This window comes from Malaclemys terrapin, chromosome 22, assembly GCF_027887155.1.
Source record: "Malaclemys terrapin pileata isolate rMalTer1 chromosome 22, rMalTer1.hap1, whole genome shotgun sequence".
Lineage (NCBI taxonomy): Eukaryota > Metazoa > Chordata > Testudines > Emydidae > Malaclemys > Malaclemys terrapin.
The window spans coordinates 18,697,131-18,716,044 of NC_071526.1; the positions used below are offsets into that span (position 1 = coordinate 18,697,131).

Genomic DNA, 18,914 nt, shown 5'->3' on the forward strand with positions numbered 1-18,914 from the left:
CACTCCTGGAACTGGGAAGGGGAGAGCAGGTGAGCAAAGCCCCCCGCCCCCCGGCATGCTAGGGAGGCAGCAGTGTCGCTGTGGCGTTTGCCTGAGGCCTACCTGTTCACGGAGCTCCTGCTGCTCCCTCAGCAGCTCCAGGTACCTGCTGCTCCACAGTAACTTCTCTGCACGCAGCTCAGTGCTGATGTACTTGACCTCCACCTCCAGCTCCATGAGCCTTTCCAGGACGGCAGTGCTGGCATCCTGCAGCCTCTGCGGCTCCCCAGGGCCTAGGCGACAGCAAGACCCCCCCCTGCTTGTGTGACTGCCCACCGGCCAGGAGTGATGCCCCCCACGGGACCCGGCCTCAGGCACAGAGCTCTCGCTCTTCTCCCAGCTGCGGGGCCTGACCCAGCTGATGGCTGCAGCTGGAGGGATGAGCAGCCCACGTCCCCTCTGGATATGTGCAGGGTGAGCCTGGGCCCCAGGGGCGTCTGCACTGCCCCGGGAGAGCAAAGTGACTAGAGAACCAGAAAGCACCCAGGGCCTGTCTCATTGCGGCCTGGCTGCTCGGCCCAGCTCAGCGCCTGCATCAGCCCATCACCCCAGCCGGGGAAAGCCCAGCACGCCCCGGACGCTGCAGGACACCGCTGAGCCGGGGCGGAGCGTTGTGACTTCCCAGTACTCACCTGCCCCTGGCTGCTCCAGGTCCGGAACAGGCGAGCACGCGCCATCCCCCTCGCAAGCTTCGCTGCCGCTCTCCAGCCAGGAGCCCAGCGCTGCACTGACCTGCAAGCCGATCAGACCCGTAGTGCCGGCACTGTCACTGGGGCAGCACGCGCAGCCCCATCCACGGACATGGCCAAGACTGGCTCGGCCCAGCCCAACTCACTCCCCTCGGCCTGGGGACTTGGCCACCAGGCAGCACAGGGGGACACAGCCCAGGTCATCGCTGCATCAGGTAGTGGGGGAGGGGGCCCACAGGCTGCTCTCACATCAGACCCTCCCGGAAGGTTCATACCCACTGACACCCCCCCATAGCCCTTCCCAGCGGCACAGAGACGGGGGAGTCAGAGCAGGGCTGAGATGTTCCTGCTTCCAGAGCCAGGGAAGGAAGGAGGATACAGCTCCGCCGCAGCAGGAGCCACCGGGAAAATTAACCCAGAAATGCCCTTAACTCAATCGGCTCAGCAGGGACACAACCACACGCACATTTGGTGCCTGACCCACCAGCACCGGCACAGGGCTGTACTGGGCGCACACGTTCACACTGGGTGCAGGAGTGACACTGGGTCTGCGATATACGGGATGCAAGCGAGACGTTCTGGGCACCATGGAGGGCCCTCAGCAGGTGGCAGGTGTCTGTCCCCCTCCCCAGGAAGTGCCGGGATCTGGTACATGTGTATGAATGGGTCTGGGATCTGCTTAATGCCCCCACACTCCCAGACCCGTGTTCGGGTGGGGGAAGCCAACCTGCCCCTGTTTTATAAGCACATTTCCTCCACTCGGGATGCGCTGGCTCCACGCATCTTGACCTCCAGCTCTATTGGCTCCGAGTGCATGGGAGGGCAGAAACGAAGTGGAGACGTTTGACTTTGCTGAGTACCCCTGGGCCCTGGAGACTCGTGTGCATGGTCACGGTTCGGAACAAGGACCACCCTGAGAGCTGAGAGCACCACAGCAGAGGGTCTGACAGTGGAGGCAAGGGACAGGGCCAGCATTTGCAAGGGCCATTTACCTCACACATGAAATGGAACATGAGCTCCCAGAAAACCTTGTAGCAGAACAGTGCATGCTGGGGAGGAAGAGGAGAGATGGGTGAGAACAGCGTCAGCATGAGACTCAGAGCGCCCTGGCCAGGACAGAGGGCAGGCAGCCCTGCACCTCTCTGTCTGCCAGAGCCTTTCCCAGAGCACCTCTGGCTGTGGTGTCTGGCCTGTGCTGGGTCCGCCGGAGTTACGCCAGCCTGGGCACATGGCTTTCAGAGCCTGTGGGGACCAATGAAGCTGGGCTGTTATTGGGGCGGGGAATAAACTCTATTGTGAAACGCAGAAAGCCTAGAGGCAGGATTTCCCAGCTGCACCACCACCAGGAGAATGACACCTAGCCAAGCCCTTCCATGGCACCCACAGTGCTGTCCTGCCACCTTTCCCAGCACGAGCTGCACTTAGCTGGGGTGGGAGACACATAGTGTTCCAGGCCTCAGAGCTGAGAGCACCCACTCCCTGCCCCAGGAACCCCCAGCTATCCCTGCGCTTCCTCCCCCAGCTTCTGAGCAGTGCCAGGGACCTTCCCCAGCTGGAGTCTGTTAACCCGGCCCCTGCCCCACTTCTGGGGATGGCAGGGGGAGGGGGTTGTTGCAGAAGGCGCATTCCCCGCCCCGGGGAGGAAGACAGGCCCACATTAGATCTGGGTGACGCACGGTTTTACATTGAGTTGGGACGTTAGCATGAGCAATAGGCATGGAACCAAAAAGAATGAAAGCATGAGAAAGACAACTCGTGTCAAACTTGTGGGGACCCTTCGAAATACCCGTTACCTTCATTAAGGTTTGGGCAAAGTAACAGAAATCGGACATGGTTAATAGGGTACCAGATGCAGTAAATAATTGGCTATTTAAGAAACTCCTTCATCTGGCAGTGGCTAAGGTCAGATCATTGGTAATGACATCACATCATCATTAAAGGGGATGAAAAAAGTAACCTTTGACGGGGTTCATTGCTGATACCTGCCTGACCACGGTGGGTCTCAGCACCCCTGGGGTTAGTCCATGTGCTGTGCAGATGTAGTCAATTGCTTGGTCTTTAGGCATGTTTAGAGTCATTGTATAAATACCATTCGGCTTTGGATTTAATGCAGGAATTTATGGTAAAATTAGTGTTAGTGTGATACCGTGCATAAAGAATACCCATTCCAGCAGCCTGCCTGGCCTGGGGTGCTCCCAGCCTTACCCGCCCAGGGAGAAGCGCTCATACCCAGAAGTCAACACTCAATTTGTGTCTGTGAAACTCTCATTTCTAGGAAGGGCGGGAAGTCCCCACTCGTGTCCGGGTGTGGCCCAGTTCCCCCCCCCACGCCTCCGATGACACTAACCCACATCAGCCTCCAGAGCACAAGCAGCCCAGACAGGGACGTCCTTACAGGAGACAGGAGCCACCTGCACCCGGCTCGCGAGCAAAGCAGCCACCGCTGGGGCCGTGACGGGGAGCTAGGGTTCCTCATCGAGTCCCTGAACAGGAGAAGCCAGGAAGAAGAGTCAAGGCCAGGCCCCTGCACTGCCATCACATACCCCACGTGGCCACTCACGGCCACCAGCCACGTCCTGAGCATTCTCATTCGCTTGATTGGTCCCTCAACTATGTGCTGCCAGCAGCTTCCAGAAAGGCAACTGGCATTCTGGGGCGGGGTGAACTGCAGCGCTGCATGTAAGACACGGGAGGGTTTGTCCCACTCTGCTTGGCACTCCTGGGGCCTCAGCTGGAGTCCTGGGTCTGGCCTGGGAAACACACGGACAACGCGTCCAGAGGGGAGCAACCAAAATGATCAAAGGTTTAGAAAACCTGACCTGTGAGGAAAGGTTAAAAAAAATGGGCACGTTTAGTCTTGAGAAAAGAAGACTGAGGGGCGACCTGAGAACAGTCTTCCACTATCTTAAGGGCTGTTACAAAGAGGCCAGTGATCAATTGTTTTCCGTGGCCACTGAAGAGAGGACAAGAGGTAATGGGATAATCTGCAGCAAGGGAGCTATCAGTAGAAACTTTTCCCAATAGCTAAGGACGTTCAGCTCTGGAACAGGCTTCCAAGGGAAGTGGTGGAATCCCCGTCACTGGAGGTTTTAAAGACCAGGTTGGACAAACACTTGTCAGGGACGGTCTGGGTTTACTTGGTCCTGCCGCAATGAGCGCAGGGAACGAGACCTGATGACCTCGCGAGGTCACTTCCAGCCCCACATTTCTCTGATCCTTTAATTACAGCCAAACATGAACTATTCCCTGCAGGGGCTGCGACGCCCTTTAATCCAGACAACGAGGCTCCTGCCTATAATGGTGTGTACAGAAGAGGGCAGGTGCCAGCACCACCCCATCCCCTACCTGCCTTCAGGGCAGCAGAGCTGCAGGAGTTGGGACGTGCTGGGCCTGGAGGGAAACACTCGACGGAAGATCCTTGCTCTTTGCGAGGTGCTGAATGGGCTGGGGAAGGCGGCGACTGGATCTGCTGCTTTCTCTCTGCTGTTTACAGGCTCCTGGCTGCTGCTAGGCCACCTGCTCGGGACTGAGCTAATCCTCTCGGTGACCAAGGCAGTGAAGGGAATTAGTGGATTTTCCCTGCTCCCCCTGTTGTGTCTCTGAGGAGTGTCTCCTCTCCCAGCCCGTGCCCTGTGCAATGGGGAGGAGTGGGTCTGCTGCCAGGAAAGGATGTGTCCTTCTCTTCAATGCCTTCTTCATTAGCATGTATACAACACTCTGCCTCCGTACACAGCCCTGTGGGCATATGCAATCAACGCACAGGGCTAGGGACAGCACACCTGGGTTCTAGTCTTCCACAGCTTTGAAAAGTTTACATTTAATAATTTCTGTTCATTCAGAAAGAAAGCGCACACAGGGAAGAGCAGAAGTTCCAGGTTCAGGAGGACATGGTCAGTTTCTGAACACTCCTTTCCTAACCCTAGAAATTAACTGGTGTTTGGTTAATGGACATTAAATAGCATCTCGTCTGCTTTCCATGCTGAATACACAGCTGGGAGGCTGCTATGGAAGTGAAGGTCACAGTGTCGGCTCTTACTCTGACAATCAGATGTGGGAACGAGTCCCCTCTGCCAGAGCAAGCCCTCGGGAATGAGCGGGGCTGGTCGTTTCATTTCTCCTGTGTCTAAATGGCTACAGTGCTGCTATAATTCAATACGGCCTGAAAGGGAGCTGCTGGATATTAATATAACCAGATTTGCTTTGACTGTGAGCAAAGTATTTGCCATTTCATTTGCACACTCCAGGCACTGAGGTGACTCCTGAAATGTCAGAGGCTGGGGAAAAAAACGTCGCTCGTCGAGGAGGGAGCTTTGCCTTTTTTTCTTTATAGGGACAGATACGGCTACAGCTCAGATTGTCGAACCTGCTCCCCAGCACCCCACGCACACGGGGATAAAAAGTGAGTCAAAACGCCAGCAACTGCACAGAAACCCGGGGAGGAGCGAGCAGCTCCAGGAGGTAATTTCAGTCTATACATTACATCTCAGAAAGGGCACCAGGGCTTCAGCTCTAAAACCAAAATGTCTCTGCAACCAGGCAGGGTTGGGCCCAGGACTGATGGATGGTCACATCTCTGTTGGGCACACTATTGTTAAAGAGAATGAAAATCACATTGCATGGGGTTGCAGTTGTGTCTGCACAGGTACAAAGCTATCCTCCCATGCCCTGCCCCTGCTATCACAGGGCTCCTGGCCCAGTCTGATTTCTCTGTCCCTGTTGCTGAGCTGAGTGGGGCACCAGTTTGCATTGGAACAAAGAGATTCAGGAGCTGGGGTGGCAGGGAGCACAGGGAAAGGGGAGAGTTGACTATTTGCTGAAAGTCATCACCTCCCCGCAGATTCAAAGCCCAGGCCCCAAAATACCAACCTCTACCTCTTTGCTGATGGCTTTGCATTAACCTTGCCCCCCTTTATGATCATTTCAGTACAAATCTCCTTCTGCATAAGTGTCTACGGAACTATAAGTGATATAAGACAGTACATATTCCCCAGCCAGAGCACAGAGTGGACAGATGAGTACACACTGCTGTCACTACCAGCGCAGCTTCCATTCCAGCACACGATGCCCTGCAGTGTCTCTCTCCTTCTTTGTATGTCCACCGCATCCTTCCCACAGACGCTAGCTGGGAGAGGCAGCAGTTTTTCAGAGGTCAGAAAAAGTTCACCAAAGATTCTATACCAAGTTCACGCCTTTCTGCAATCCCTGCTTTGGGCCAGGATAAGGGGAATTAGCTGTTGTGGGTCTTCCACACCAACCAGGCTGAGTAGCCAAAAACTCAAGGCCAGGGCTTTGGAGAGGTTTAAGCAAGTGGACACAACTCCCTTCCAGAGACTGTAACATGAGAACAAAGGTGCTAAAACCCCACTCGGTCCCAGGTAACACTGGCGAGCGGCACTCAAAGCTCTGCCCACAGGAAAGGGCAGTACCACGTTCCTGCCCTGCTTAGGACACTCATCCCTGTGCGTGGGTGCACTGGTTCTGAGAACAGTCAGGGCTGCTCACCCATTACCAAGAGGTATTCCAGCAAATCAGCAAGTGGTCACTTCTGCCCAAGATCTCTCTAGTTGGGAGTCGTGAATAGTTAGCACATACTGAGGCTAGTTCCTGGCTCCCTTGACAGTCACCACTGTTGTGTGTATACAAGGAGGAGTACAGGAGACAATTCTTAAGAGGCTCATGGAGCTGCATAAACACACAGAGTATCTGAAAGTAGAGGAATTCAGGAAAACCTCACAGAATAAATGGAAAAGAATGATGGAAATTCTTGAGTGGCTTAGAACAAACAAAACATAGAAACATCTCCAACTGCAAAGCAAGACACGAGAAGAGAGACAAACGTGACTTTTATTGTTTTATATACAAATGACAGACGTTTGTATTAAAAAGAGAATCCACCCAACCTTTAAGAGCAAGACGGCTTTGAGTTCCAACCGCTCCCTGTAGCTCAGTGCCCCAAACAAACTGGAGGGGAAATGTTAAAATCAAAGATAAAGGAAAGGGGTGAGCCACTTTCTTCTCTACTAAGGTAAGAATTCAAGTGGATCGTTCTGCAAAATGAACAGCCTAATCAGATTTAAGAAAGAAAATCAAAAGCCAATTTGTCAACTGTACAGTTTGGTTTAAAAAAACAAACAAACTAAATATCAGTATTAAAAAAATAACCTAACAGATTTACAACCTGCATGGGACACAAGGAGCCACTCCTCCATTCCAGTATAAAATGAAACAACGACATCTCTCAATGGTTATTACAGACAATGGTGATGGCAGCAGCAAAACCAGCTGATTGCAGGGTGAGTGTTGCCAGCTGTGGGGGAAGAATGTCGCACTCAGGAACCAGAGATTGGTGACACCACAGCTTAGTCCTCCTGCATTTCAGGTGATTTTAAAATGACACAGAGTACATGGTCCAATGTAGCCAAACAAGACTATTTCCCCCCACACACTTTAGTAAGAACTACTCCCGTGTGCAGACACTCGGTGGGAGAGCTGCCCATTGTGCTCATTCAGTCGATTGATGTTTTTCTTAGTGTGGACTCAATGTGGGGGCCTAGATCCGGGAAGCTTCGGCACCGATGAGTCTAGTAGTCCTGCAGATAGGGGAAAGGGCAGGACGTTAATATCCTCCAAAGTACAACGCTGCTCTCAGAGTTGGGAAACTCAGCTTTCACGCGCAGCCGTGTGACGCACACACATCGTTCTTTTCAGGCAAACAGAGAGAAGAGAAATTGACTGTAGCTGACACCCTCATCTGCACTTCAAAATCTTCAACTCAGAGATATGTCGACCAATCACCAATAGTTTTCAATTTACTAGATTAATAATCACAGCTAGAAAGGGTGTGAAACAATTTTTCTTGAGTAAAATCTATGGGGCTCTCAACTGTCACCAACATCTGGTAACAAGCAACAGAGAAATCTAGCTACGATAAATCCAGAAGGAAATTGCTCATTTCACACCAACTATTCCCCCACCATGAAAATATGAGAGCATAGACCATGGCAGACGCAGACTCTAAAGTGCTGGGGATTAGCCTGCAACCTCAGAGTACAGACTAACAATAAAAACAATGACACAGGAGGACTGATACTTACAGCTCTGGGCTTTTTGTTTAACTTGAGATCAATCCTGTGATGGGAAAGACAAGAGAAATGTCCATTTCAATACATTACACTTCAATAGGGGTTCAAGAACCAGCTACAGCATATGGCACAGGCTACAACAAAGGCTATTTGGTTAATTCAATCCACGTTCTCCGAATCGGCCGAGCCGAATCATTGTCCCAATATTACTGGGCAAGGACCAACAACATCAATGAGAGTGGACTCTTTACACCTTGCCGAAATGCATATTCCACCCACTCAACCAGAGAAACAGTTATCAAAGGTTCATAATAAAATCACAGGGAAGTTATGCAGCGTGCAAAAATGGGATTAAAATGCATGCTCTATGTTAATTTGTTAGAGATAGGTGTAACTATGCCACAGACAATTATTCAGACATAGTAGTAATAGTTACTTACTTGAAATATACAGAGAGAGAGAGAGAGAGGATTTTGAGACAACAGGTATTATAAAATCAAGGGGATTGGCTTTATTACATTTCTCCAGAGGGAAATATCCAAATTTATGCCACTAATCTCTTTAGGAAGCAAAGCCAGAAATCAGTCTTTAACTATTTATTAAGATAAAGTTTATCTACTTAAAAACGAAATAAAGAGGCAGAAGAGTAAAGTTGATTTAATTTTGCTGAAGTTATTAAATAAAATGTTACCTCCGTCATGTTTTTCTGTTTTTTAAAAAAACTTCCCAGCCTAACCTAATATACATACCTACAATTAAACAGATAAACTATGAGTTAGAAAGGTCTCAGAAAGGCACATCGGTGTCTACACACTAACAAGACAGCACAAGTACTAATTCAAGTCAAACTTACTCAAAGTCATAATCAAACATGCCAGGCGGGCTGAGGGGCAGCATTTGAAAGGAAGAAAGCAATAGCCATTAATATACTAATGAATTCAATAAATAGGTTGATTAGCCACCCTAGCGAGATTATTGAAAAAAATAAAGCCAATGTCCAAATGCCATAAAGTTCTTATTTTATATAGAATATGTTACTTATTTATTTACCAAAATTTGGCACAAAAAAGCACTCCGGACTCGGCAGTGCAGAGCCCCCCTCCCCAAGTGGATTGCTGGGAAATGAGATGTTAAACAGAGGAAGAGTGGTTTATGGAAGGTATTTTTATATGCAGAGAAGGAAGCCATCAGCTATTTGGAGTTGCACGTTAGCTCCCAGACAGAGACAGAACTTTCTATGCACGCAAAGACAACCAAGTGGGCACTCAGAAAGCAGAGGCTCTCTCTAGAATAGATTATTAGGGCAGAAGCAAAGAAGTTGGTTCAGGCAGCTAGATAGAGGCTGTCATAGAAATATCTAGCAATTTTGCATTCAAATATGGTTGTATGCACACGAGCGCACACATGCACACACACACACTCACGCTTACTTTTCACTTATAAACCTAAAAAGAAAACATTGTGAATTGCTCGAATCTAGTTACCAAACAGTTACACTCCCATCAACGGACTCTAGCATCCATACACACACGCATGCACACCCACCCACCATGGCGCTCTGTTTCCAGAGACCTCCTCCTGGAAGCCAACAATTGTATTGGTTAGAAAGAGGGAAGTTAATACCATTGAAATGTCATGTTAAGTCCTAACTTAGTAGCCTCGTTACAACTGAACTAAGAGGAAGCAGCATTCCTGGTGAATGTGAGATATTCCTCAGCTGATGCAAGTAGCTGAATAGGGGGCATTTTGGTAGGTAATGGTATCCCTGACACTTGCACAGCAGAGTGGAACTAAGGGCCCTCACAAGCAATGGCCAACATCTTTCACCTGGATCACAGTGTACAAATGCTAGACACGAGAGCTGGATATTCAGCCACGCCGGAACAGCACTGCTAGCAGAGCTGGTGAGTAGAACGTAGGAAAGCTTGGACTACTTTGCAAGCAGTGTCAACCGTGCCTGAAGACAGCCCATTCCCGTGGCCCCCAATGCTTCAGTCACCACTCAGCTTATGCTCACAACTGGGAGAGCCTTGAATTAGGATTTGCAGTCAGAGGGCAGCCCCAGTGACAGACTTTCAAGATTTCTTATAACAATACTTTCATCTCAGGACAGTCAGGAGAAATGGGCTAACAAGCAGGTGTCTGTTTCCGAAGAGCATTTCCCACTATATTTCATTTCAAAGCACCTAGCGTTACGTCATTAATTTCTGGCGACTAGCTTCATGTTCCTGGATGGTGCCTGGAAATTTTCCTTTGCTGGAAGGATTTGAGGAAGTAGTTAGTAAGAAAAGTCAGTTTTAATGGCACAGAGCTGTATCAAATACAGTTAGACTTGTCAGATTCAGTAACTGGCCACACTAAGGCATTTTAGAACAACAGTCAATTAATTGTAAGTGACTTTGTATTATTTAGATTTCTCTCTCTGCTTTACGTTCTAGGATCATAGGAACTGACATACCAGATCAGATAAGGCTTCCATCTTGTTCAATGTCCTGCTTCCAACAGTAGTCAGAATCAGCTGCGTCAGAGGAAGGTACAAGAAACCCCGTAACAGAATAACGGGCCCAGAGGGGGAGTTTCTTCCTAACGCCTGTCGCTAGTGGTTGGCTTATGCTCTGAAGCATGAAGGTTTATAAAGTTTTTATCAGTGTATCAATGTAACTGTGAACTTTCTCATAGCATTTACGTGGGCAATTTGAATCCTACTAAGCCTTGGTCTCAAAGATATCTCATAGATGTGAGTTCCACAGGTTAAGTATGCTTTGTTTCAAAACTAGTTCCTTCGGTCAGTTTTAAATGTGCTGTCTATTAGTTTTACAGGATGTCCCTTTTCTCTTATACTGCGAGAAACTTATAATGTTATTTACCCCTTCATATAACACAAGAACCAGTGGTCACCCAATGAAATTAATAGGCAGCAGGTTTAAAACAAACACGTGGAACTCATTGCCAGAGGATTCTGTGAAGCCAAAAGTATAGATAAGTTCATGGAGGATAGGTCCATCCATTGCTATTAGCCAAGATGATCAGGAATGCAACCCTACGCTCTGGGTGTCCCTAAATCTCTGCCTGCCATAAGCAGGGACTGGACAACAGGGATGGATTACTCGATAATTGCCCTGTTCTGTCCATTCCTTCTGAAGCATCAGGCACCAGGTCACTGTCAGAAGACAACACACTGGGCTAGATGGGAACATTGGGTCTGATCCAGTATGGCCGTTCTTATGTTCTTAAATTATTGTTACTTCTGAAATTGTTTCTAGCTACCTACAGGAAAATCCAAAAAAGTCTTTCTAAACTACTTCATGATTCCTAGCTCATGAGGAACTAAAAAGGAGATATAACTGAGCAAACATTTTTAAATTTTAAGATTATAGCAGGACGGAAATCCTGGATCTAAGAATTAAAGAGACACTGACATCACAAAATCCAGTCAACTTCACAAAGTGAGTTAAAAGTATTCAGTGTAGTACTCAGGCAAAATACCTGCCCATAACCCAGCAGTTCCCAAATTGTGGGTTGTGACCCCAAATGGGGTTGCGCCGGCAGCAGCGATCCCTAGTGTGCGGAAGATGCCATTTTGCTCTGCAGTGTGTCCTCACTTGTATGGCGCATGCGAGGTCACGAAGCCTGGAGGACACCATTTTGCTCTACAAAATGGCATTCTCTGCACAGAGTGACTTTGCATGCACCATATGTACAAGATCACATTGTGCGGAGGACACCATTTTGTAGAGAAAAATGGCATTATCCACGTGGTGTGACCTCACACGTACGATTTCTAATAGGCTATCTCTAAAGCCACCTATTTCAGAATTGGCCACCCAAGGGCAACCAAGTGAAGGCTGTGAGATCTTTACTACTTCTTACATGACTGTGAGGCCAGCTTCCTTCCCACTGCGTTCAAATGAACGTGAAAAGCAAGGCAGCTCCAGAACGCCGCATGGAACAAAGGCTCAGTCTGGAGCCAAATTACAACAAAAATGGCTTGGAATCAAAGTTTGGGTGAAAATATCCAGGATTTCCAGGACTTTTATAATCACTGGATTCCCAAAGCATTTTTGTTTATTTCCTGATCCTCTTCCCCAAACAGATCTGCCAACATCCCTACCTCACTCAGTTCCAGAGAACAAGGTGCAGGCACCAAGGGGACTGGATTGTAACCTCTTCCCCCTGGGAGGGAGGCCAGTATTATTCTGCTTTACAGACTGAGAAATTGAAATGGCACAGAAAAGGGGGCCAGAAAGGTTGTCTGATGTCACCCAATGAATGTAATAAATTTGATTCAGTAACTTGAAGGTTAACATGAAGAGGGAAATCAGATTGTCATTCGAGCTTAATGACCCCAACTAACCAGTGGTCTGAACTGCTCATTGCTCTGATACATTTGGGTACTTTCAGGCAATAAAGCCATTTTGCCAACAACCAGCTGTTCAGAGGACATGGTGAGTGCCGCTGGCCCCACTAACCTGTGTCGATTTTTGTTCTTCCGTTTTTTGTGGCTGCTGTGGTGACTCCCCGAGGAGGTGGAAGAAGCGGCTTTCTGAGGTTTCACTCCCTGCACAGACCCATCCAGCTCTTCAGTGTCCTCCTGGTTGGGCTCATTCTCCTGATTGTGAAAGTCTGGAGAAGTATCACTCTCTGTCCCACTACCCGGCTCGCCTAGAACACAACAAACCCAGAAGAGCACAACTGTTACTTCCCAGCACTTCAGCTCCAGGACAGACCCTGGTGAATCCCTTCACACTAACAATAAGGAAGTGCTGAAGCCAAATCCCGAGTAGAGCAGCAAACCGCATATGGAAGCCACATGGAGAGCAGCTTAAAGTCTCCAGTCTAGAGCACAGAAAAAGGTCACTAAGCGTGACTAAGCAGCATTTCCTCAGTGGGGCAAGTTACCCCCTTAGAAACTGATGCATGCTAGAATCAAATCCAATTAAATCAACACCTGATTCAGGAATAACCCTGGTAAAAATTATTTACTGCATACTAATTTCTATAGTATATGCCACACAATGCCCTTAAGCACCCAAGAAAGGAAGCCAAAAGAGCAAAAATTCTCAGTCCCAAAGGCAGAAAGCCGGCACTGCACCTAGTTGTGGCAACAATCCATTTTATTGTGGATTAAAAGTTAGTGCATGTAAAATTCAACCTCTGCATCAAAGCCAAACAATTAGAGGCTGTGCTAACTCAGGAGGGAAGATGTAAACTTGTGTGAACCTTGTGATAGATGCCAGGGGTTCTGTGCAGCAAGCACTCAGATCCACTGACAATTACTTACCATTTAATGGCAGGAAAGAAAAAGTACCAGAGCTCCAACCCCCAGAGCCTCATCTCCCAAAAATACCAAACCCACTTCACTTGCAGACAGCAGCTCAAGCAGACCCAAAAGATAATGCCATTGCTAAAAGAGAGGTCTACATTTTAATTTTAATGTATACATTTGTAAGAGTACAATGTGACCTTATTTAGAGCAACACAATTGCTGGGGTGTGAAAAGCCTAACCGACAGGGAATCACAAGGACCAGTAAAACAGTGCTGGAAGGGGAACTCTCTACAGGACCATAATTACCCTCGGCCACGCACGTGGTAAGGGGAGAAGCATAGGCGCTGACTCCATGGGTGCTTCAGGGCTGGAGCACCCACGGAAAAAAATTAGCAGGCGCTTAGCAACCACCAGCAGCCGAACTCCCCCCACTCCCCGCAGGCGGTCCACACTGATCAACTCCTCCCTCTCCCCTCCCAGCGCCTCCTGGAGGCAGGAGGCACTGGGAGGCAGAGGGAAGAGCAGGGATAGGGCGTGCTCAGGGGAGGGGGCGGAAAGAGGCGGGGAAGGGGCAGGGGCGGGGTTTTGCGGGAAGGGGTGGAGTTTGGATGGGGTCTGGAGCTGCGCGGAAGTTGAGCACCCCCAGGAAAAATTAGAAGCGGGTGCCTGTGGGGTGAAGAGAACTGACACAGGACCGAATTCCTCAGGAAGCAGTTTGCTTCATTCCAAGTTAGTCAGATGGTGAGAGGAAAGAAGTAGCTTACGCTTTTCAATGAGCTGGTCCTGAACACCGGCCAATGCACTGACTGCCTAGAAAATCAGAAGGCGCATTAATAAAGACAGATTCCCATTTTTTATTTTTTTCAAGCTCTCAAAAACATGCAAGGCCCCTCACAGAACAAGAGGAGTTCTCTGCTCCAAAGAACTTGCAGTCTAAACTCAACATGTCATGACAGGAGAGGGCATTAAAGCCAAAAAGGAAGAGGCGGGAGAATGACAATGAGGGCAGGAATAGGATTGTGAGGCACAGAAGTTTCTTGATTGGTCTGTCACCCACTCCCTCCTCTCAGAGGCATTTGGGCATTGCGGCAGATGTGAATTTTATGGGAGGATGGGAATGTGGAAGAAAGCTTGTGAGTGGACAGATCAACACAGCCACTGAAAGGGCACAAACTATGCCCAGGTGACTAGTCCTAAGAACAGGGAGAGATCAGCCACCCCAGGGTTTCCTCTCAATGAGGCCAAAGACAGCAGAATAAACAGGCTATTATCCCTTTGTTAGGTACAAAGTGAACAACTGACGGAAACTCCATGAAGAACAATTCAGCACAACCTGGAAGAAAGGAGAAGAGTGAGAAATGACAGAGGGGATAGCGCACAATATATGATCTGTTCAGCTCAGATTTGTCCACCCCGATGTTCATGGGCAAAGGCCAGGCAGTTCAGCCCAGGAAGCTCAGGACTTCAGTTGGCATTGCACACTGCCAGGTCACAAGCACTATACTCACTGCTGCTGAGGTGACCGAAGATTTGCTGAAAAGTCGTTCCGCTTCTTTAAATTTCCGGTTCCTTCGGTCGTTTTTGCTGTTTGAGTTTCTGAAATACACAGCACGGTCTCATTGCAAATACTCAGTCACCATGTCAGATGGCGTTCTGTTCCCTTATCTACCTATGCAAGGCATAGCCTGCAGGTTAGGACAAGGCAGGAAGACACTGCAGCCCAAGACACTGCACAAAAGTCCCTAATGGACCAGCCACTAATCCCAGGGAATGCCCTGCACCCATGTCTTTACTGTTATCTGAAGAGAAATCATGCCTGCTACATGCTGTGTCCCCATAAAACATATGGAGACTTGGGGAGTTCCACAAGTCCCTGATACCCATACAGCCCCCTTTAGTGCTGGGAAGAGGGAGACAAGATACAAGTGCACAGAGAAGTTTCACTGGCTGATGTAGTTTCAGCTGGTCCACAAACAAGGTATCTTAAGAGAAACAACGTCCTGTGTATTAGCTAACCTCAGGGACCATCCCAATCTGTTTTTTTTTTTTTTTAAGTTCTGCTTATCAAAGCTGTTTAGAAGCCAGAACCTCGGGACTGGGATGGAAACATATTACAAAAAGAAAAGCCCAAATGTTACATGCCAGAGTGAAACTACTAACCCCTGAACCAGGGCACCCAGAAATGTCACCTCTCTCCACTCACTTCTGGTTTGTCAGGTAGCGGTCCCAGCCACGGATGATGTTGCCGTACATCTGGGTGTCCTCTAAGTAGCTGCCCTCAAAAGCATAGATCTGCCTCTCCAAATTCGCTAGGGTCTCCTGGTATAAGAAGCACAGAACAAAACAAGAAAAGGCTAATGCCAGCACATCCCCAGAGCCGGTCAATGACCCAGGGGTACCATAGCTGGCCATAGCCAAGGGACCCCCAGGAGTCTGCAGAGGCTGGGTGAGCTCTGGACGTGGGTCAACTCCCCCAGATCTCACCGTTTACACCTGCTGCAAGGGAGCAGGCAGGGAGGGATGGGAACAGTTGGAAAAGGGGGAAGGGAGAGGATGCAGGAGATGCCTGCGGATTTGTGCCTGTTGCCACGGAAGCGGTATACCACACCCCCCATACTGCTACTCTCCAATGTGTCCTCTATATCCCTCCCCCATTTCCCAATCCCCCCAGATTCCCCCATCCTCACTGCCCGCCAGAGCCAGTGCACCCCATCCCCCACCCCAATCCTCACCACCCCCCAGAGCCAGTGCACCCCATCCCCCACACTCCAAACCTCACTGCCCCCCCGAGCCAGTGCACCCCATCCCCCACCCCAATCCTCACCACCCCCCAGAGCCAGTGCACCCCATCCCCCACACTCCAAACCTCACCGCCCCCCCGAGCCGGTGCACCCCATCCCCCCACCCCAATCCTCACCACCCCCCAGAGCCGGTGCACCCCATCCCCCCACCCCAATCCTCACCACCCCCCAGAGCCGGTGCACTCCATCCCCCCACCCCAATCCTCACCACCCCCCAGAGCCGGTGCAACCCATCCCCCACCCCAATCCTCACCGCCCCCCACAGCCGGTGCACCCCATCCCCCACCCCAATCCTCACCGCCCCCCACAGCCGGTGCACCCCATCCCCCACCCCAATCCTCACCGCCCCCCACAGCCAGTGCACCCCATCCCCCACCCCAAACCTCACCACCCCCCAGAGCCGGTGCACCCCATCCCCCCACCCCAAACCTCACTGCCCCCCCGAGCCGGTGCACCCCATCCCCCCACCCCAAACCTCACCGCCCCCCCGAGCCGGTGTACCCCATCCCCCACCCCAATCCTCACCGCCCCCCAGAGCCGGTGCACCCCATCCCCCACCCCATTCCTCACCGCCCCCCAGAGCCGGTGCACCCCATCTCCCCACCCCAATCCTCACCACCCCCCAGAGCCGGTGCACCCCATCTCCCCACCCCAATCCTCACCGCCCCCCACAGCCAGTGCACCCCATCCCCCACCCCAATCCTCACCGCCCCCCACAGCCAGTGCACCCCATCCCCCACACTCCAAACCTCACTGCCCCCCCGAGCCGGTGCACCCCATCCCCCACCCCAATCCTCACCGCCCCCCACAGCCGGTGCACCCCATCCCCCACACTCCAAACCTCACTGCCCCCCCGAGCCGGTGCACCCCATCCCCCACCCCAATCCTCACCACCCCCCAGAGCCGGTGCACCCCATCCCTCCACCCCAATCCTCACCACCCCCCAGAGCCAGTGCACCCCATCCCCCACACTCCAAACCTCACCGCCCCCCCGAGCCGGTGCACCCCATCCCCCCACCCCAATCCTCACCACCCCCCAGAGCCGGTGCACCCCATCCCCCACCCCATTCCTCACCGCCCCCCAGAGCTGGTGCACCCCATCTCCCCACCCCAATCCTCACCACCCCCCAGAGCCGGTGCACCCCATCTCCCCACCCCAATCCTCACCGCCCCCCACAGCCAGTGCACCCCATCCCCCACCCCAATCCTCACCGCCCCCCACAGCCAGTGCACCCCATCCCCCACACTCCAAACCTCACTGCCCCCCCGAGCCGGTGCACCCCATCCCCCACCCCAATCCTCACCGCCCCCCACAGCCGGTGCACCCCATCCCCCACACTCCAAACCTCACTGCCCCCCCGAGCCGGTGCACCCCATCCCCCACCCCAATCCTCACCACCCCCCAGAGCCGGTGCACCCCATCCCTCCACCCCAATCCTCACCACCCCCCAGAGCCAGTGCACCCCATCCCCCACACTCCAAACCTCACCGCCCCCCCGAGCCGGTGCACCCCATCCCCCCACCCCAATCCTCACCACCCCCCAGAGCCGGTGCACCCCATCCCCCACCCCAATCCTCACCGCCCCCCACAGCCGGTGCACCCCATCCCCCACCCCAATCCTCACTGCCCCCCCGAGCCGGTGCACCCCATCCCCCACACTCCAAACCTCACCGCCCCCCTGAGCCGGTGTACCCCATCCCCCACCCCAATCCTCACCACCCCCCAGAGCCGGTGCACCCCATCCCCCCACCCCAAACCTCACCGCCCCCCCGAGCCGGTGCACCCCATCCCCCCACCCCAAACCTCACCGCCCCCCAGAGCTGGTGCACCCCATCCCCCACCCCAAACCTCACCACCCCCCAGAGCCGGTGCACCCCATCCCCCCACCCCAATCCTCACCACCCCCCAGAGCCGGTGCACCCCATCCCCCCACCCCAATCCTCACCGCCCCCCACAGCCGGTGTACCCCATCCCCCCACCCCAATCCTCACCGCCCCCCCGAGCCGGTGCACCCCATCCCCCCACCCCAATCCTCACCGCCCCCCAGAGCCGGTGCACCCCATCCCCCCACCCCAATCCTCACCGCCCCCCCGAGCCGGTGCACCCCATCCCCCCACCCCAATCCTCACCACCCCCCAGAGCCGGTGTACCCCATCCCCCCACCCCAATCCTCACCACCCCCCAGAGCCAGTGCACCCCATCCCCCCACCCCAATCCTCACCACCCCCCAGAGCCGGTGTACCCCATCCCCCCACCCCAATCCTCACCACCCCCCAGAGCCGGTGCACCCCAATGCTCTCTAGCCCCCCCGAGCCGGTGCCCCCATCCCCCAGACGTCCCCTCGCCCCACGGCGGGGCTGGGGACCCAGCCGGACCCGGGGCGCTGCCGGGAGGGCGGGGGGGGGAGCGCGGCCTAGCCGCTCCCCGGCCCGCGGCCTCTCGTAGCGCGGGCGGCCGGGGGGCCGCGGGGCGGGAGGGGGCCGCCGCGCTCCCTGCCCCTCACCGCCAGCTCCTGCTTGCGCTTCACCAGCTCGGCCAGCTCCCGGCGGGTGTCGGGGATCTGGGGGGGGCCCCCGGCCTTGGTGTGCAGCGCCGCCATGATGGGCTGCGGCCTGCGGCGGGCGGGAGCCGCGCCGGGAGGAGGGGGCCGCAGCCGGGCTGCGCTGCCGGCCTGGGCCGCCGGGGGCAGCGCTGAGACCCGCCCGCCCGCGCCGGCCGAATGGGCCCTGACCCGCGGAGCCCACTTCCACCCCCCGGGATCCCCTTGCACCGACCCCCCCGGGACCCCCTCCACCGAGCCCCCCCCCGGGACCCCCTCCACCGAGCCCCCCCCCCCCGGGACCCCCTCCACCCACCTCCCCCCGGCATCTCCCCCCACCGAGCCCCCCCCTCGGGACCCCCTCCCCGGGACCCCCTCCACCGAGCCCCCCCCCCCGGGACCCCCTCCACCCACCTCCCCCCGGCATCTCCCCCCACGGACTTATTTCAGAGCTCTAGTCATGTAACATGGATCAGGGTTATTAAAGTTTCTCTCT

The 18,914-nt window shown here is 53.1% G+C and overlaps 1 protein-coding gene across 3 annotated transcripts; it reads right to left on the minus strand.

Moving 5' to 3' along the window:
* Positions 1-6,554: 6,554 nt before the first annotated feature.
* MEAF6 (MYST/Esa1 associated factor 6) lies at positions 6,555-18,531 on the minus strand. Of its 3 annotated transcripts, none has more exons than XR_008443097.1 (8): positions 18,383-18,531; positions 15,281-15,396; positions 14,586-14,673; positions 13,842-13,887; positions 12,280-12,472; positions 8,502-8,559; positions 7,823-7,856; positions 6,555-7,318 (listed from the first exon to the last, which is right to left on the minus strand). XR_008443097.1 is itself a non-coding variant. In XM_054011860.1 (8 exons), exons 1-8 carry the CDS (start codon positions 18,476-18,478, stop codon positions 7,310-7,312), a joined length of 612 nt encoding a protein of 203 aa, XP_053867835.1. In that variant the 5' UTR covers positions 18,479-18,531; the 3' UTR covers positions 6,555-7,309. The 3 variants fall into 3 exon arrangements, 2 of the variants coding, with proteins under 2 accessions (XP_053867835.1, XP_053867836.1); XM_054011860.1 differs by lacking the exon at positions 8,502-8,559 and adding an exon at positions 8,664-8,693; XM_054011861.1 differs by lacking the exon at positions 8,502-8,559.
* Between the last annotated feature and the right edge of the window lie 383 nt (positions 18,532-18,914).